The sequence below is a fragment of the Pleuronectes platessa genome, chromosome 7 (genome assembly GCF_947347685.1).
Source record: "Pleuronectes platessa chromosome 7, fPlePla1.1, whole genome shotgun sequence".
NCBI lineage: Eukaryota > Metazoa > Chordata > Actinopteri > Pleuronectiformes > Pleuronectidae > Pleuronectes > Pleuronectes platessa.
The window spans coordinates 7799744-7820330 of NC_070632.1; the positions used below are offsets into that span (position 1 = coordinate 7799744).

The following is a 20587-nucleotide window of genomic DNA, read 5'->3' on the forward strand; positions in this document are numbered from 1 at the left end:
AGCTCCTCCACCTCTCGCCTGAATAATGCAGAGGATTTTATGCTGTTTCGAGCCCTTGTAGGGAACCCAATGTCTCATTTAAAGCAATTGTTTACATTGCTCCTTCCAGAAGCCTCTGTGTACAGAGGGAGGTTGTGTCTCCTCAAGCTCAAAGTATAGTGAAGGCACTCGTCTGAATTGAAAAAGCTCTGGCCCATCATGCTCGGGTTGCAGTTGGGCAAGAACTTGGGATAACCTCTTAAAATGTTTGTGGACTACTTAGAAGCTGAAGTGCTCCACTGGGTGAGTAAAAACTTGAGGGCAGGAACTAAATATGTACATGTAATAGAAGCATGCAGGGCAGTTGCATGAATTACTCCAGCCTTATGCAGGGGCACTCTAGTTGTAACAGGGTGGATGTTGACCACCACAGCTCCCACAGAACAAAGGTGTTTCCTATTTAAAGGAAGATCAAATGGGATGTCTGGCTGGAAGGCATTTTCTCCATCTAAGGTCCTTAAAATACACATGCACCCCTCCACATGACTCAGAATAGAACTAAACCACACGTCCTCCCACAGAGTCACAGAATTAGACCACGTGTCTCATTTTTTAAAACAGTAACAGCAGACCTAGTTCTGTCTTCTGCATGTCCTCACGCTAGTTTTGGTCTTTTCATTTGTTTCTTTGAAGGTTTATAGATCTTATCGATATCAAACATCTTCGAAATAGTAGTCAGTAACAGTTTTCAAGGCTACCTCTCCCATTTTTTTTGTAACACATGTGGATATGTGACCGTTGTGATTTTTTTTTATTGCTTCAGATAGTCAAAGTAGTTGTGTATATATTTGCTGGAACTGACCTTTGGCCAGTGTTATAAAAGTTTTATGATCTAAAGTGAGGTGAATGAACACACTTGCCCTGGGTGACTGTGCCAATGTGTTGACCCATATTCTTAATGTAATGCTTCTATCGTACGCACAGTGCTGGATTGTGCTATACGTACGTTTTTCTCTGCTGCTAAACATGGTTTAATGCTGGAGAGGTTGATGGTGGCGGTCGCAGACCAAGAGCTTTAGACATTGTTGAGTCTACAAAGCAAGAAGTTATACATTCACTGAACAGGGCTGCTTGGAATGTGATGTGATAGGTCGCCGGGGCTAGCGGGTTATCGCTGCAGACAGTTCTTGGCAAAAAGGATTCAACTTTGATGCTGAAGCCACAAGGTTTCTGGCTGGATTGATAAATTAACAATCGTTTAGTCTAATGTTGGCTCTGTAGCAAAAGCAAAAATGCATATAGCCTCTATAAACATTACACATACAATGGCAACCCCAGGGTCAACTTGTGTTAAAGGAGCAAATTTCAATGCATTTTCAGAGTGTTTTTTATACTTTGGCATAATTGATTTGGCACCAAAATTTATAATTTTCTTTCTCACTTTTCTTTGATGATTAATTTGCACAAAACCATAATTTTCAACTACCTTGTGTGGAATTCTTATCTTAAAGGGAAATTGTACCAGCAAACAGAAGAGGGGAACATTGTGATGATAAAAACATTGTCTGGAAATAACCTGCCACAGCAGCAGCGTAGGCAGAGTTTGAAATGCACTGGACTTGAGCGAATGGAAGAATAAATATCTTGTTTTCATGCAGATACTCACTGTCCCCATTGAACTGTTTTTTTTCAGTAGTCTTCTCGCTACAGCAGGTTGCTTCCTTCATCACTGATTTACACACTGTACATGGCAACAGCCTATTGGTGTAAATCTAGGTCATATGGCAGTCCATTAGTCCTGTCGTCACTGGAGACAGGGGGCTAACAGGGTTGGGGGTGCTGAAGGGAGGATAGAGGGAGCGATGGAAAGATAGAGAGAGTGTCTGGACTTAATCTGTGTCATCATATTAGCAACAGCTGGCTTGATGCTGCAAGGCTCTTACACTCTCACACATAAGCCAAACACATACTGCTGCATGTACAGGAAGATAAACACGTACACACGTCGGGGAGGTTCTTTGAGTCGAAGCCACATTCACGCCCAGCTGTCACTTAATGTATTTGTCAGGCGTGTGTTTGAGTGTCAGAGCGGCATTTTCTGTTCTTTCTCTTCTTGTTATATTTGGTTCAGCTCGAGGGAACTGCTCAGTCACAAGTTAGAATGAAAAAAGTGAGGTGGGGTAAAGAATGTTAATTTTCTAATTTTAATCAGGTGCCTTCACATCAATTTTAAAGCTAAATATCCAGATTTGACTCAAATAGATCCATGGCCTGGAAGATAACAGGAAACCATGAGCTCTGAGAGGTCGTCCACATTCTTTACATACAAAAAATAGGGTTTGGTCTTTTATTTTTCTTTCTTTCTTTTTTTAAAGAAAGTTTTTCACTATGATGTCACTAATGCAGAATACCACACTAATTAAACAGACGCTGAACATGAGAGACCGGTAAAGCAACATAGTCTCTATAATTAGACTTGACGTTGTGTTGACTGAAAAAGCTGCACTGATGTTAGTGTAAGTTTTATGAGGAGAAAAGTTTGTCCACACCAGGTCAATCTGAAGGATCCTGTTTTCCTCTCTGGGGCTGTGTCGGTGCAGAAACGGGGTCATGGAGTTAAGGGCTACTGCCAAAACCAGATCTCCCCAAGGCTCCAGTGTCACATGTATGTGTACTCAATCAATTAAGTAAACTGTGTCCCAGCCAGAGTCTCATACAGTGGTTGACTGTTTGTGGAAATGTTTATGTGAAGCCAATCCTTGTATCCCAGAGAGACTTGATCAAGTTAGATCAGTCAAGCATGTCACCAATGTACAGGTTAGAACATGTTTATTTCCAGACACGTCATCTGTTTTCCCTTCCTCTTCCTCCCGTCTTTTAGAGAATACTAAGAAACAAGTGTGTGCCTTGTGACAGCAGGTCTCATGGTGTTATTGTTGTTGTTTTATCCGTCCTTCCTTCGGCAGATCAAGGTTAATGTTTGACACAGGAATGCGTGTTGTTGACCGCTCTGATGCTGCTACCTCACTGTTATCTTTTCCACAAGATGTTCCTATCACAGGGTAAATATTAGCCTAGCACCTGTGTAGCACGGATGAAGTTAATGTTGGCGTAGCTGGGCAAACTTGATGTGCTGTGAGCACGTAGGTCTGAAAGTTGAGGTGGAGAACTATTGCCTGCTGTGTTTCCATGTTGGAATAAGGTCGAGCAAGGTTAATGACTTTAAACAAAATCATGCTTTATTTCTCCTAAGATTCCCATTCTCACATGTTCTTCTTGATTTAAAATGTGTCTCTACAAACCTTATCTTCTTACTCACAGAGAAAAGAACAGAGGTTCCTTTTATTTCAGTTTTCCTCCCAAACGCATCACAAAAAGTTATTCTATTATTTCCATTTTATTATTTGAACTCAGTATAATTCATTCAATTTATTGCGGTTTCGGGGTTGAACATTCCGGATTGCCACAGCTATGCAATGGAGAAAAACACAAAGTCACAGATCTCTTCCCTGAAAACATTTCAGTGGGTGACAATGAAACCGGGGCAAGAAAAATTTGAATATGATAGTCCACCACAGTCTAGATAATTAATGGGAACCACAGGTACTTATTAGGGCCACACTAATAAGGTTCCCACTCATCTATCTCTGTGGAATTTTGCTGTTGATATCAAAGATATGTTTCCATTCCCACTGATTCCTTCCAGATTAAACACACTGCATCTCTGACTTCACAGCAGCCAAAGATGGATCTCTGGACATGGAAAACCACTCAGTGTGTCCTCATTTAATTTTGATCATGCCGTGTTAATATTTTAACTGTTGATCTCCTGTAAGAAGAACATCGTGTTCATGCACCCAGCATATATTTAGCATCACAAACAGATTATTTTATTGCAGATTGTTACTTGAATGAATGACTTGAAAAGAGTGTTGCTGTGGCTGTTGCTGAGTGTGGGAATTACACAGCACTGAACACTTTTCAGTCGGGCAGTGCTTTGCAGTGAGAGGCAGACTGTTACGCATACATTTACACACCCACAGATGTGAATGAATGTGATGCTTTCTCTCTCACACACTTAACTATTTTGGTGCGGTCTCTAATTCAAGCACAACTTCTAGTGTGTGTGTGTGTGTGTGTGTGTGTGTGTGTGTGTGTGTGTGTGTGTGTGTGTGTGTGTGTGTGTGTGTGTGTGTGTGTGTGTGTGTGTGTGTGTGTGTGTGTGTGTGTGTGTGTGTGTGTGTGTGTGTGTGTGTGTGTGTGTGTGTGTGTGAGATGCGCACTGAATGCAGCCTGCTCCACCGCTGCTGCAGGGATTGGCTATTTGGAGAGAAGCATATTTTTCTCTCCTCCTTGACGCTACATCATGTGCATGTGTAATCCTCCTGGTTTGCAGCAACACGGCAGATAATGCAGTGTTTGGGTGTGTATGTATTCTGTATGCACAGAGCACACACACACCCAAACACTACTGGCATGTCCTTTATATCCTTAACTAACAGGCCCACACACAACACAAGTCGGCAATGGATGCCACACCCGGGCTCAGTCTAGACTGCGTAATGTGCTCATCCCATACACAGTCTTTCTCCCTGCAGCTGTGAGAACCAGCTGTGGTTGGTTTGTCCTGTCAGGTTGTGTGTCTGCCCGCATTTTGACCAGCCTGTATTGTAGCTGATATATGGATTTTGTGTGTACGTGTGCGTCCGTCTGTACAGTTTGGCGGTCCATTGTGCGCACTGATGTGTAATGCTAATGCCTCCAGCAATTTTCCATGCAGCCTGCAACCCACTCAGGGTTCAGCCCTGTACTACACATACACGCATGCACTGCAGCAATAGAAGGCTATTTATAGACCTGCCCCTCAAGGACAAATAAGGCTCCTTTTTTCGAAGAGAAATAAATGTACCTTTTCAGACTCATATCTTGGTTTTCCATTGCTGTAGCTCTTTGAAAGGACAAAAGAGCAGAGGGCAAGAAGAATAAATGCACAGAGGAGATTGCAAGATCAGAAAAGAGAGGAGAGTGTGGCGGTTGAGAGAATGAGTCACAGAGGGAAGCAGGGAGTGGTGTGACGCGTACACGGATGTGAGTGTTCCGGTGTATTTTTAATACGAACATGTACATACTTCTAGAGGGAGGGTACCACTTTCTAACCACTGCAGCTCCTGCAGCACCACATGCGGTTTCCAATTTCGGTTTCAGGTCATTGTCAACCCACATGTTTCATCTCTATCACTTACTGGCATAAACACTGCACTTGCACCTTTGTAATCACAGCTGAAAAATGTGGGAGAGTTAAAAAGATGAATCAGTCTGTGAACACTCCTCCTATGAATGAATTTTATGTAACACACTGTTCCCTGATGTTGTAATTGAGGACTTGTAGGCAAGACTGGTCTGTAGGCTGTGAGTCAGAGGGTCTCCACTGCTGTGTGTGTTTGTTTGTGCACTGAGAGAAAATGAACAGGATTATATTGATCAGAGCAGAGCACATTGTGTGCGTCCAGACAGTCCCAGGTGTTAACAGCTACGCTCCATTAAACTCTGTGTTTGGCCGTCAGCTCTGATTTTCAATGATCAGCTCACCACCTGTTTGAAGAAGTATAATCATCAGTCTGCAAAAAAGCTGTGATGCAGTTGTATGGATAGTTCAAAAGTTGTTAGTAGGTAAAAACTGGAACATAGGGGCGAAGTGTGCCTCATGCAAAAAAAACATGTTAACAACACATCCTCACAGAAGACTTGTACAGCTCTGTCTGTGCGTGCAGTCTCATGTAAAGTACGTGTTTTCCTGCTTGGTTTCTGTGTTTACACAGCTGAAAAGAGGGAGTGATCTAAGCTGCACTATGATGGTCAAAAGGGCAAAGGTCATTTGCAGCTGGACAAACGCTTGACCTTTTGTGGAAGCTTTTGATTCATCTACGTGATGATTTCCTGTGAAGTTTTTCTCAGTTTGTAGATCAGTTGTGATGATGTAAATTTACTCTCTGTTGCCTGATGTTGAAGACATTTAGACTGGTCTGCAGGCTGCAAGTCAGAGGGTCTTATCTGTCTGTCTGTCTGTCTGTCTCTCTCTCTGTGTGTGTGTGTGTGTGTGTTTGTGTGTGTTTGTGTTGTGTGTGTGTGTGTGTGTGTGTGTGTGTGTGTGTGTGTGTGTGTGTGTGTGTGTGTGTGTGTGTGTGTGTGTGTGTGTGTGTGTGTGTGTGTGTGTGTGTGTGTGTGTGTGTGTGTGTGTGTGTGTGTGTCCACTTGATGTGGGCATGGTGACCTTAAAATATGACTCATCCACTCACCTCTGCAAATTGACCACAGCACGGTGGAAGCTGCAGAGCCACAGCTTCATCATGCACACGTCTGCAGTGGCTGCGTTTCCCCCTTTTGTCAAGTGCTTTATTTGTGGACTGGCTCCTTGTCGAGTGAAGACGAACATTATTTGTCTTTTGAGTGAAGTAATTTTGCAGAGGATGTGGAGGATGGACGAGTAGTGGTAAAGTCGGTGGGTGTCGATCTTGGACAGTGAGTCTCTGTGGACACTGGGACTTGGTGGGGCCTCTGTCTGTCATATACTCTAACAATGTGCAGTCTGAACCGCCTGTCACTGCCACGCACAGCACCATTATGTTGACAGGCTGACATGTCCTCATACAGTGGGGGTCTTTGTTAGTGTAGGAGTGAAGAGAGAAGGTGGGGGTCCAGATACACAGATCTAGGATGGCATTTGAGAGCTCAGAGTCTGAGATAGAAAACCACAACAATCAGATTCAGGATAAAAAACACGATTAGAGGATGAATTACATCATTGAAATGTTGGTAAACTCTAATACTTGAACATATCAGAATAATATTTGAAATCTTTTGGATTTTAATCAGAATTTTCTTCTTCCCTCCTCTCTTCCCCTTGTGCTTCTCCCGCTGCAGAGGACGAGCAGGTTGTCAGGATGAAGGAGGAGAATTTGTTCCATCGGAGGTTTTCTCTGTGCCCCAACGCCACCTCCCCACCCAAAATTGACCCCCGCACCCTCACCCGGAACTTGTCTTATGGAGGAGACAACGATCTTTATGACCTCAGCCCAGGTAAACGACTCAAGAGGCCAAAGCAGACATGTGGGATGTGAAGAGGAAAAAATCTGATATTTCAATGACATATGCTGGTGGATCCCAGCAGACTTTGTTGCACTGTACTGATTCGTATGAAAATCCACCAACCTCAGCTGCTGCTTATTCGGTGCTTCTGGGGCTGCCATGCTTTAACTGTCTGTCAGCAGGTTGATTCACTGACTTCATTTGTATGTGATGTGTGTTGTGGGTTCCCACCAGGCAGTGAGACAGACAGGAACGGCCTCTCCATGCTGAGTAATGAACTTAGTCCTGCCCAATCACCAGGCAGCACGGTAAGAACACAGTACGTGGTTGGTTGGCTCCTTAACACTTCTCTGTAGCACGGAGCCTTCACCTTTGTATTCTGTGATCATTCCTTTTCTTCTCATCGACCAGAGTATGAACAACCTAAAACACAAACGGGACTTTTAAGTGGACTGACCTAAAATTGTTGATGCATTGTTTTTAGAGGAAGTCCTTTAACATCAGGGCAACATATTTCTTTGTTCTGGTAAAAATAAAACTCTTACGAAAATAGGAGTAACTAACATTTTTAAGTTATGACACAACAACACATTGTTGTGTATGAGGGCCATGGTGGGAGCTGTGTCTGTAGCACCACAAGCCATTTATTTGGCAGCTCAGGCATTTATTGTCCCAGCGCTGCCTATCATGCTTATGCTGTGTGTGTCCTAACAATATATTTCCAGTCTTTAGTCATACTAATTACGACTGGTCAATAAAGGTTTCCACTGGCCACCTGTGTAATCTCATTTTGTCTCGTCTCTTCTCCTCTCGTCACTTTGTCTGGCTCCATCTCGCAGGATTGCCTATTTATACGTGGAAAAATTCCAAATAATTCACATGTGCAGCTGCATCCGTGGCCTTTTGCCCTATTTTCCATCATGGAAGCCCTAATAGGAAAAAAGGAGACTGAGATCGTAGTGTTTACTATGTTTAAGAAATTACATCTATTAACACAAACAGATCAGCCTAAGTGCCTATGTGGGCTCACCAAATAATATTGAGTCATTTTGTTTATGGGCACACAGAAAAGGTGGTTATGTAAATTCATATTAGACAGTGAAAACACATAACGAGTGAGATTCTGATCTGTGATCAGTGGAGACCCTAAAACAGTCATTTCACTTTGCTGTCTAACCAAGGAAGTCAGTGGGTTTGTGGTCACAACAGCAGAACTGACTTCCAGCTAAGTGGCTTTACTGAGGGCCCGCCCACCTGCTTCACTCGAAGCACAAATGTGCTCTGTGACAAAGGGATCAATTAAATAATGTGCTACCTATAATGCAAGCAAATCAAACAAGTTAAGTCTTATTGCAGGACACTTCATTTATCATAATCATCATTAAACTACTTTTAAATCAGATTTATACAGCAAATGTTTCTTTGTTTTATATCCTATCTCCCTCCTCTTCATCCCCTCTGATCGTCTTCTCTGCTCTCTCCTGAAGTCTGAGTCCAGGATGTTTAATGGTGTTGAGAAGGAGTGCCCCTCCCCCACAGAGAAGCTGGCTCGGAAGGAGTCTCTCAAGGTACATGACATGTCCCCTCCTCGCTTGGTATGACTGTGAGAAATGTTGAGCATCAACGTGTGTTTAGTTTAGCTCACTCTGCGCTCAGTGGGTCAAATGTACACAAGCCATTTGGGATCTTTTATTAAAACATGTCCATGAATAATATTTTTACTGTGTACCCCTTTATACAGCATAAAATAATGAATCATGTTACTGAAAACCAGAGGCAACAGGATGTCTGTATGAATGCAAGTGTTGTGTTTGACTCTGCCTCCACCTAGTGGCCCTTTCACACCAGTCCTCTGACCACTGAGACTGATGACTCATTCATGTGTGTCTTTTGTCTCTCAGGTCCAAAAGCAGAATTACAGGACAGAGAAGAAACGGGCAGCTAAAGAACTGTTCACTGCACTAAAGGACCCCAGTGTTGTCATCATGGCAAACTGGCTTAAGGTGCGTGGATTTAGTTTCAGTTTTACACAGACAAACAAACTGTGATGACTTTTGTCTATCATCTGTCATTTAGAGATTTTATTTGTTACAAATACTTCTGCAACACTTGAACAGTTCTGCTGCTTAGAAGATTTTTGTATTCAATTTACATTTAATTCCCATTGTGTTTTGTAAGATGCATCATATTTGTTGGGTTACCTTCGTGTTACTATCCTAAAATGATCTCTTCTCATCCCTCATCGTTCTTTAGATCCGAGGCTCTTTAAAGAGTTGGACCAAGTTGTGGTGTGCCCTGAAGCCTGGAGTTCTTTTGATTTATAAGACCCCCAAAACAGACCACTGGGTGGGCACCATCCTCCTCAGTGCATGCAAGCTGATCGAGAGACCTTCAAAGAAGGACGGTTTCTGTTTCAAGCTCTACCATCCGCTGGACAAATCTGTCTGGGCTATTAAGGTCAGACATGGCTGTAGGCTCACTGACCTACTGTGAACACAGTGGTGAAAAATGATCCAGAGAAACATATTACTAAGACGACATACTGAGACAGACTAAGATATCAATTAAATTGATTCTACAATGTTTAGATGTTAGTATCAATCAAACCAGTTTTTGTTATTCTTATACTAATGCCTCTACAACCCGAGATTGGGGAAATTCTTGAGTGCCTCCTAATGGGAGTATCAAAAAGAGACATGGCTGATATGATATGTAGCTAAGAAATGAATGTACTGTTACTAATAAGGAATTAATAGCTGCTCATGAAATTGTTCTGCACTGAAGCTATAAAAAAATATTTTTATGACTGGAGCTTTTAGTTAAAATATTCTAAAGTAATACAAAAGCATTGAATGATGAAAACGAGCAATTGTGTTTTCTTCCGTTTTGTTTGCAGTTTTTTTTAACTCCCATTTTTCATTTCTAGGTAATAATTCTCCAGTTCAGTTCTCTACAAGTGATATTCCCCATCCTGTCCTATTTTCTATTACATTCTGAAATATGGCCCTTAAGAGAGGCATTTAGTTCTGTTGGTAAAACAAAGCTGAAGCAATGTGACGCGTGAGTCACCATTTTATCCATATGCTCAGGGTCCCAAAGGAGAGACCGTTGGCTCCATCACGCAGCCTCTACCCAGCAACTACCTAATCTTCAGAGCTGCCTCAGAGTCGGATGGTGAGTCTAGTGTGGTGTTGTTGTTTTGGTTGGACGCGTTCACTCATGCATTATTGGAGGTACTCCTTCCCCTCTCTAAAATATGTCCGTCTCTCCAGGCCGATGCTGGATGGATGCCCTGGAGCTGGCTCTCAGCTGCTCCAGTCTCTACAAGCTGACAGCCAAAGCAGGGAGAGAAGGAGATATCAGCACGTCTTCAGAGTCCTCCCATATACTTCAGCTACTGCAGTCTACTGCACTCACTGAGACAGAGTTGCTACAGTGAGTAAAATATACTCAGATACACCTGTGTACTCAAAACCTGTCTAATACAATTTAAAAACAATTTAAAATGTATTGCGTGTTATTGGAGGATCTATATTTCCTGTAATCACTATCAGGTTGTTTTGTTTGTCAATTCATGCACTTGACTGTTGGCATTGCTGCCAAACATATAAATGGTGTCCAGATGGTCCCCAATTCAGCAGACAACATTAGGTGTGTTAGCTTTGTAGATCTACCTGTGTAATTATTGAATTTGGAAGTCGGCGTATCAAACCTAATCTCCGCATTTTTGAAATGGATGTTTTAAACACAGCAACACATTGAATATAGACATTAGACAAACTCTTTTCCAGTTGGTCTTACAACTGAAATTACAACTGCAAATCACGTCTCCATTATTCCATGTCTGGTTCAGTTGAGATTGTAATCATTGAGGCAGGTATGCATATTTTTAAAACATAATTTTAGCATAATTGTCTTCTGTGCTGTGATATCAACAAAGACATGAAGGAAAACAGATCCTCCTGTAATAAGTAGCTGCTCAGTTGCCCCAGGCAACCGGCTCTGGATCATAAGGAGACTATTCATTCAGTCTAATGGTCAATTTTAAAAACCACGTGTCCTGGCTAAATATATTAGTTCTATTCCCTGACTTCACTGTAGAATAGAAAAACAGACCAGTCTAATATTAGATGGTAGAGACTCTGTCCTCATACAACTTGCTGGGATTTCAAAGCCTTCCAGAACTTGTAAGGCCCCTTATATTCAGCTGACATTTATATTGTCTATAACATAATCTGTTTTATTAGCAGACTTTTAAATGTAAATAAATGTATTAGATGAGTAGTATCAGAATGTGGCTGAAATGGAAAGTGAATGAGTGAATCAGTAGTTTTTCCTCATCAACTACTTTAAATGTGGTGGTAAACAAGGCCATCAACCCCCATGATGTAGCTGAACTGACCTGTGAAAGAGAAATTAACTATTTGTTGTTTTTCAAAAAGCACCAAATTTAAAACACAATGTACAACCTGCCCACGTTGTGTATGGAGTTTCTCTAACTGGCCCTGTTGATAGAAAGTCATATCCTGTTTGCTTTTGTGGTGATTGCATTATTTGTCTGGGATACAGTTTACGATTGTCAGTTTTTTTAAGTGATTTCAGTCGTTTCATGAGCAATGTCAGCATTGCCGTCATACATTACACGTCCATTTCCTCCTCCTCCTTTTATTCCCTCCTCCATGGCTCAACCGCCCTCTGGCCATATATTGTAGCTCTCCCTCCTCTCCTGCTCCTCTCTCAGCCAATCACAGCAGCCTGTACGATCACATGACTGACAGAGGAGCAGGAAGATGGAGTAGAATGTGAAACATACACCACCCAGAAAGGGAGGGCAGAAACACAGCCGTTGCCAGCATTAATCGACAGACACACACGCGCGCGCACGCACACACACTCACACACACTCACACAGATAGAAAACTGCACACGCACATTCAGGAAGCAGGTGTGCCGGTGTCGAGGAAGCGACACAGCACCGTTTTAGTCTGTAGATTAAAAAACCTTTCCAGCGGAAAGCAGAGGAGATAAGGAGCGGCTTCGTCTGTGTTTGGATTTACTGCTGACATCACTGGTGGTGTTTTGATTCCTGGGAAAGAGTTTGTCCGTGTGCTCTATGTCTCTGAGGTAAGGAAAGCTGTTACTGTTCAAAGGCGTGCTTGAGTTAATAAATAACGTTACTGGTCGGTTGGTAATTCACACCGCGTGCAGGAATGTGACTCTTCAGGTCCGTCGAGCCCTCGGGCATTTTGACAAATTAACACTCTGCCATTTGTTGTTTGGATAAACAGGCTGATTCTTGTGGGGTTTTGCACACATTTGAAACACACTACATGTCCTAAACTGTCATAATGTTTGACTGTTTTCATTTGGACTGAAACTGTGGAGCATTTGTGAAATATTTAAGTTAAAACCATTGAGTAAAACATATGACGAAGACCTGTTTTTCCTTTCTTCTTGTTTGCCCTTCTCTGAATGTCCCTGAGTGCGTTTTGTGATGTGCGCTGTGCACCCAGGTGTCCATTTTCTGGCCTTGTATAATGGCTGTAGGATTTGAATAATCATGTTCCCTTTTAGCAATCACATCCCTCTTCCTGTCTTCCTCTCCCCTCTCATTTTCACTTCTCTTTTCTTTGACCATTCAGAATCGGTTTTTATCTCTATTTCTCTTTTTGTAAACTTTGTTCTCTTTGTCAAATCGCTGACACGTCTGTGGTCTGGGTTTGTGTTTGTGTGCATGATTTGAAAATGATAACTTATGTGTTTGACACAAATCTATGAAAGAATGCATGTGAGGGTGTTTGTGTATGTGAGCAAAATAAAATACTGCAAATCCTGCCTGTGTATCAGCCTCATTCAGACCAGGTAAGTGGGAGATGTGGAAGGAGGGAGAAAGAGGTTGTAGGCTTGTGCTGGAAACCAGTCAGGTCATATTTATCACATTCAGACCCTCCTGATCAACCAGGTATTTTTTGTAGATGGTGTCTAATGCAGTGAACTTGCTCATCACGAGGAGGCGGATACAAGATAACATCACAGATTCAATATCAGGATTGCTTGACACTGCTCTAACCTTTCTGTTCACCTGTCCTCTCTCACTATTAGGTTGAATGACGGCGTGCTGCTGGGCAATCACCACATGGAGCATGACGGCTTTTCAGACAAATCAGAGCGCGAGGCTCACGACGACTGGGACACCACGCCCAATGAGAACGGTGGTCGGCTGACAGAGGAGAGTGACATGGACCAATCAGATGAGCTGTCCCCCGGGCCACAGGCCACAGCCTATGTAGAGCAGAGCGCAGAGGAGATGGCTGAGGTGAGGCACCAGGTTTACTGTGACAGTACATACGTTGAGAGCTCTCCCTTAGTTTGAGTTGTAAGTCTTTAGTTCTGTAGATCAGCACCCTTACCCCAGTAGGCATATATTAGTATTAAATATAATTGCTTGAACCCTGGTCTCTGAGCAGAGAACCAGCCATGCGACCACGAGGCGTTTATGCAACCCTCCCTCCATTTGTCACCTCAGGCTGGGGAGGCGTCCCAGGTTGAAACTGTATCCGAGGAGAACAAGGGCCTGATCTGGACCCTGCTGAAGCAGCTGCGGCCGGGAATGGACCTGTCCAAGGTGGTGCTGCCCACCTTCATCCTGGAGCCACGTTCCTTCCTGGACAAGCTGTCTGACTACTACTTCCACGCTGATCTGCTCTCACAGTCAGTAACTGTATACTGTGTGTGTGCGCGTGTGTCTTTGTGTCTGTGTGTGTGTGTGCACATTGAGTTTTTTCAAACAAAGACAGATGGAAGAATCTTTTTTTATAATCGTGTCTGACATCTCATCACCACAGAGCTGCGCTGGAGGAGAGTGCTTATGGTCGGATCAAGCAGGTTTTGAGATGGTACTTGTCTGGTTTCTACAAGAAGCCTAAGGTAAGGTTCGTTCACACCGACTTGGCTTGTTAGTTTAATCATAATGGATTTTAAATATGCCAACCCTGTTCACAGGATGAGCCCTCATTTTGCAACAGCTGTTTTGGGGATAATGATGATGAACAAGTCGGCCATCTTTATAGTATTTAAAATCTTCTAGCTGCTTCCCATTACTGCTCGATCTGACAGAAAGGTTACTCTGATAACTACAGTTTGTAGAAAGAAACAAATCAATGTCCTGTACACAGCTTAACAGCATTTAGCTTCTTTCAAATGTTTCCCATACGTTGATTTATCTCGAGTGGTCCGTCACAGTATCAACATTGATCGCCGCATATTGGTTAAATCTCACCTCATTATTGAGCTGTGTGCAGCATAGTGATTCGCTCAGCTCCACCTGTTTGCCCATGAGAGCATGCTGCGTGCGTGTGGGCTCACCGGCCAATCACAGTACGCCTTCAACCCCCACAGCAAAACATCCCACATGTACCTATGACAACTAATGATGTTGTCTGACTACTGCTAACAGACTCACTGCAGAGGGATGGGTAGAATATTGATAACCTCTCATTAGAGCAACATTTATCAATACTGTAGTTTACCTGCTGAATTATTGAGTCCAATGAAGGAGTCATTATTTCCATTGTGACGCTTATTTGATTTAACTGTTAAAGTGTCATCAGTGAAGCCTCTTTGGTCCGGTGATTACCTGCAGGGTAATTGGTCCTCAGCTCAACTTGAGACAGAAAACAGTTTGTGGCAGATGATTCTCACATCTGTCTGTGTTTTGGATTTTCCAGGGTTTGAAGAAACCTTACAACCCAATCCTGGGGGAGACCTTCCGCTGCTGCTGGCTTCACCCTGACACGGACAGCTGCACTTTCTATATAGCTGAACAGGTGAAACCACATTCTTAGCTAGAAAGAATGTAAATACACCTAACAAGACTCTTCCCTTGTGTGAAATATTTTGCTCAATTTGGCAAACCCACACCTATTAAATGCAGCAAGTGTAAAATGTAGTACATGCCAGGGGGTATGTGACACCGCTCTCTCCCTTTTCTCTGCCAGGTGTCCCACCATCCGCCCATCTCTGCTTTTTACATCTGCAATAGGAAAGATGGTTTTTCTATTAGTGGAAGCATCCTGGCAAAGTCCAAGTTCTATGGTACGTAGCTAATAAAAGATCCAAGCGTTCCTTCAGAGGAACAGTAACTGTCTGTCAGTGGAAGCTTTTTAAGGAGGCTCTTTTCTTGAACTGTGATTTTCTCTGTCGCTCTTCTGTAGGAAACTCTCTGTCTGCTATTCTCGATGGAAAAGCAAAGCTGCTGTTCTTCAGCAGAGATGAGGAGTATGTCATCACAATGCCCTATGCTCACTGCAAAGGTAATAGAGATTGTCATTCATATTTACTGATCTGTTTATGTTCTTGTTGCTGAACCACAGGGCTTCAGTGTCCCTGAGTAAACATGATCTCCTTCATACAGCATCATCTCTTTAGATATAATAATCATATAGAGGTTTGTCTGCCTTAGACATTAAACAATCCTCCATGTCACACGTACATTATCAAACATAGCTTCAGTACAGTGAGTACAGGAGGTCAATCTTCAAACTCATCGACCGCAGATTCAATGAAATCTATCTACTCATCTGTGGGCTGTAATTTTTGCATATGTCTGAGCTCCTGTAAAATCAGACATGTATGATCTGTGGAATCTAAATCAGGTCAAATGTCTTTATTCACCGAGTGTGGACTCTGAGGATGTTTGAAAGTATCTTGTTTTCCCATCCAATCAAACGAACCCGCTCACATATCATCACTGTGGATCTGATGCTGTGATTCTGCCACCTGCAGGTATCCTGTACGGCACCATGACACTGGAGCTGGGAGGGAAGGTCACCATCGAGTGTGAGAAAACCAAATGTTTCACAGAGCTGGAGTTCAAACTAAAGGTACAATTTGTATTCCTTAACCAAAGTTACTTTGACTAGTTGTTTTTCTTGCATCATATTAGTTGATTGACTGTTTAGCAGCTGGTGCCTCACAGTAATTGGAATAAAGGTGTTTGATCACTTTGACCGCAGCCTTTCCTTGGAGGCTCCTGCTCCGTGAATCAGATCAGCGGGAAGATCGTTGTCGGAGAGGAACTGATGGCCACTGTTGATGGACATTGGGTGAGAGCTTTAAACTCTGTTCTAGCCTGCAGCAGCAGAAAGGAGACTCATGAACTACAGGAGCCTCACAGGGAGCCTGTAACCTGTAACATTGATTGGCACGTTTAAGTAGTGATGAGCTGATTTGTGTTACAAGGCTGAGATTCTTTCCGTCTTTGTTATAATCAGGACAGTGAGGTGTTCATTCATGAAAAGCGCTCCGGCCAGCAGGAGTCGCTGTGGAACCCGAGTGCGGACATCCGCAACAGTCGGCTCAAGAGACAAGTGGTACGGATCGACCAGCAGGGAGAGTTCGAGTCTGAAAGGTAAACAACATCATCCATGTATTGAATTAATCCTCAATTTGAACTCAACAGACATGAAAAGAGCGTTAAAGACATTTTCACAGTCAAATATTTTTGACTTGTCATTGCAGGTTAAGCACATTGTATCTACTACCATTAATACTGGCTTTTATGTGTCAGCTTAGACAATACCAGAGTTCTGACGCTCCTAAAAGAAATGCTGTCATTATTGATATTAATTACACATGTGTTTGACAAGGTAAATTAATTCTCTGGTCTATAACAAGTCTAGCCTGAGATTAATAAGTTAATTCCTCTCAAGAAAAACAATTTGTCTTTTTCCATAATATCATGTAAACAGTTACAAATACACCACTGAATTACAACCTTTGGATCTAATGTCACTGTGTGTGTGTTGATAGACTGTGGCAGCATGTGACCAGTGCCATTGGGGATCGGGACCAGATGAGGGCCACCCAGGAAAAGTTTGTGTTGGAGGAGGCTCAGCGGCGAGAGGCCAGGGAGAGAGGAGACAAAGCCTATACCTCAAGACTTTTCAATCAGGACCCCATCACCTCCGACTGGACCTACAGTCACATGGAGTAAGAACACTCACACACTCAAACAAATAAAACACAGGCAATCTCAGAAACGTCGTTAACATTTCAAGTCACCAAAACAAGGGATGTGGAGATAATATAATGTCGTGTTTGGCAGCACGCGGCCGTGGGACCCTGAGCGCTGCCTGTTTCAGTTCGAGAAGGACGGAGTGATTCAGACGCACAAGAAACGCCAGAGGCAACACAGTGAGCTGTCGTACAGCCACAGCTGGACCAGCCAACAGAAGGTCAGACCAATCTCTCACACCTTAGCTGGAGCCGAGCTACTGTATTATTGATCCTGGGTCACAGAACCTTAATCAAAATGAAGGCTGCTTCACTTCCTGTCATACCAAACTGTCCCTGATATTTAGGTGCTCTAAAAATGCAGGAGTAGTTTGAGAAGCCATTTTATTCCTCACTTTCTCATATAGAGTATTTGCTTGATTGATATTCAGAGAGTGTTGAACCAGCAGTTCACTATCAATTTGTCAGCTAGGAAGTTTGAACATGTTAACAATGTTGAGCCTCCTCCTCGTCTCCTCAGGCTGAGGTGAACGGGAAGCACAGGAAGGCGAGCAGCCAACCGTCCAGCTGCAGCCAGAACACAGAGAGCAGCAGCACCACACCTGAACCCACACAGGAGTCCTCAGACAATGAAGGTGGGTCCACACTCACACATTTGTACTGAGAATGCATTCGTTGATATAATGAATCATCTAGCCTTTTAGCTTCAACCTTTAACCATCACACCTGAATGACTAACCTCAACATTACCTCTAACAAAGTCTTAACCCTCAATCAACCGGTTGAAGTTGTGACCACGAACCCAAATATCCCCAAGTTCCCAAAATGTAAGCGACGCACTTTAATTTGCTAAAAAAAAATTCTAACTTCATTTTCCCACACGTCTTGTGTCCAGGATTTTCAAACCAGTGTGCCCGGTGCAGTAAAGACGGAAAGGACATGGCCCTGATGGAAGCCTCCATCACATCCATACAGAAGACGCAGCAGGATATTCAGAGGTGAAAGCAACACACACACATATTGTGTTTTCTACTGGGCAGATTTTGATAGATTTTTTTATTGTGATGATTTTACTGCAGGTTCTAGACTCGTTGCCAATGTTTTTGTTTCAAGATTCTTAAACCATTAAACTGTTAACTTGATACTCTTCATCTCGGGGCACAGCTGTAGATCACTGTAACTGGAAATTTCTCTGAACCTGCCAAAGCTCATAAAATAACTTCATCTTGAGAGTTTAATCCTGGGGCTCCTACAGGATTCCCGTCCCCCAGGTTGTGAACACTTGAGTCTGACCCTTCTCTCTCTCTCTCCCTGCAGGAATCTGGTGGTCCTGAGTCGTCAGCTGGCTCGTCAGAGGGAGACAGAGGACGGCGTGTCGTTAACAGGCCGCCACTGTCTCATCCTCTGTGTTCTGCTCCTCTCTCAGCTCCTCCTCAACTACGTCTTCACCTGAGCCTGCTCCTCAGGGAGGGAGTTTCCTTCCAGCACTGATTTGACAAGAGATCCTTCCAGAAAGCACAGACTCTAATCAGCAGTGGGGGGAAGACCTCAGATCAGTGTCAGGAGGGCAACTTTGTCCCGTTTGTTTCCTCCACGAAGGGAGGAGCACAGACATTATAGCAATAAACACAGCCACCGCCTGTCAGTCATCTGCTGAGAGAAACGGCACCCCCTAGTGTAGCCAGACTGAAACAGCACCGGCACCCACGCACTTTGGACAGGAAAGGAGGGATGAGAGACAAGCACGGCTGAAAAGATTTAGAATATGAAGATGAAATGTATGATGAAGAATGATTTCACAAAAAGAAATGACAGAGAGGATGTTTCACCATTCCTTAGTGTCTTTTTATATCGCCCTGTAATACTGTGTATCTGTGAGTGTGCTTGTATGTGTGTTGTACGTGTCCACAGTAGGGCCCTATGGGCGCAGGCAGACCACCTCTTGGACTTCTCCTTCTCCCCTTCCACTCCAGATTTTTGGGCCTTAACGCTGAAGCCAAAAAAGAAGAAGACGAAGAAGAGGAAGAAAAGACGCAACTATATAAACGAAGAAGGAAAATCTTCCAACAGTGCAATTCTTTGTGTTTTGTATCGATATGCACTCAAATACACTCTGTCTCGTCTTTTAATGATGATGATGATTTTACCAAAACAGTATTTATAATCTGACAGAACAAAGAGTACTTGTTTACAGGGAGCACTGTGTGCGTTCGTTGCGAGAAGGAAGGATCATGGGAACGAGGCGGGGCATAGAGCCAAACAGTGTCTTTGAATTTGTGTGCCTGTAGAGCCGTAGCTGAAGGGAGGATAGTAAAGCAAAAGGCTTTGGTCCAGACCACGACACTCGTGTGTACAATCAGTTATGTAAAGAAGCAGAATGTGGCTGAAGAAAGGGCGAGAACGAGTGGAGCCAAATAAATTGGATACTTGGGCCCAATAGAAGGAGATTGTGTGTGTGCATCTCGGTCCACTCCATGTTCATGTTCACTGTTTTATGATGTAAACACTTAGTAATGAGTTACTTTTATCTTTTAATCACTTTGTATATATTTGTCAAGCGGTCTGTGTTTAAAAAAAAGAAGAGATTTCAGAATGTATTTATTGGGTGATTAACCTAGACTTTCCTAATCTAATTCAGTTTGGAGGACTGAGACCAGGGGTGACAATCGCTCTCCCATGGATGGATGTGTATGTCAGTGTGTGTATGTCAGTGTGAGGGAGCACATGTGTGCGAGTAAGCCATTATAAGTTGTGCTAAAAGAGGCCAGGTCTGTGCGCTTGCTTCTCTAAGGTTGAATTGCCAGTAGAATCAGAGAGCACATGAAGAATCTCGACTCTTTGAATGCTTTTATTTACACCTTTTATTTGTATATTCTTGTTTTTTTTCTTTCATTTCCCTGTTTTCTACTCTACTGCCATGCCGTGGGGATTCTACCTGCCAGATACTTTTGTTATATGGAATGAAACTACAGAGAACATGACGTCGCCCGATGTTTTCATGCATACCTGTTGCGTACTGTAGCACTACAGTAAAAATACTTAAAGCCTGACACTGACCGGACTCTTTAATGTCTTTTAATAAAGAAAATCTGCTGGTGTTCAAAACATCGAGAAATCTTTCAGTTTACAGATGAAATGTATTGTCATTCACCACTAGAGGGAGACGCTACTGTGGTTAATTTAAGGTCTTTATACTGGGACTGTCAACCAAGGTATGTTATCTTACAACTAGATAACGTACCACCATCAAGGTCCAACAGTCTCCTTCAATTCAATCAAGCTGCACCCAATTTCCCTTCCTTATAGATATTACAACCCTAAAAATACCAGATGTCTTTTATCAAGTTCCAAGAATTATTCTCTTGAGAAATAAAGGAACTTTTTGAAAAATGCTCTCAATATTATAGAGTGAAAGAAATCCAGGATCTGCCCCATGAGCCTGATCCTCTGCACCTTAAAGTTAATGGGTTCAATTCTAACCAATACCACATTGTTGTAACAAGTTTCA

The 20587-nt window shown here is 42.9% G+C and overlaps 1 protein-coding gene across 2 annotated transcripts in view; it reads left to right on the plus strand.

The window, feature by feature from the left end:
* Positions 1-20129, plus strand: part of osbpl5 (oxysterol binding protein-like 5) — a 38125-nt gene extending 17996 nt beyond the window's left edge. For both annotated transcript variants that reach the window (XM_053426874.1, XM_053426875.1), the window contains 21 exons: positions 6901-7056; positions 7300-7373; positions 8553-8633; positions 8967-9068; positions 9319-9522; positions 10155-10239; positions 10338-10500; positions 13168-13381; positions 13592-13776; positions 13911-13992; positions 14793-14891; positions 15063-15159; positions 15279-15377; positions 15850-15947; positions 16080-16169; positions 16338-16474; positions 16876-17055; positions 17171-17300; positions 17600-17714; positions 17975-18077; positions 18397-20129. In XM_053426874.1, coding sequence (XP_053282849.1) covers positions 6921-7056; positions 7300-7373; positions 8553-8633; positions 8967-9068; positions 9319-9522; positions 10155-10239; positions 10338-10500; positions 13168-13381; positions 13592-13776; positions 13911-13992; positions 14793-14891; positions 15063-15159; positions 15279-15377; positions 15850-15947; positions 16080-16169; positions 16338-16474; positions 16876-17055; positions 17171-17300; positions 17600-17714; positions 17975-18077; positions 18397-18532 — 2610 coding nt within the window. In that variant the 5' untranslated portion in view covers positions 6901-6920 and the 3' untranslated portion in view covers positions 18533-20129. The remainder of the gene's footprint in view (positions 1-6900; positions 7057-7299; positions 7374-8552; positions 8634-8966; positions 9069-9318; positions 9523-10154; positions 10240-10337; positions 10501-13167; positions 13382-13591; positions 13777-13910; positions 13993-14792; positions 14892-15062; positions 15160-15278; positions 15378-15849; positions 15948-16079; positions 16170-16337; positions 16475-16875; positions 17056-17170; positions 17301-17599; positions 17715-17974; positions 18078-18396) is intronic.
* Positions 20130-20587: the final 458 nt, after the last annotated feature.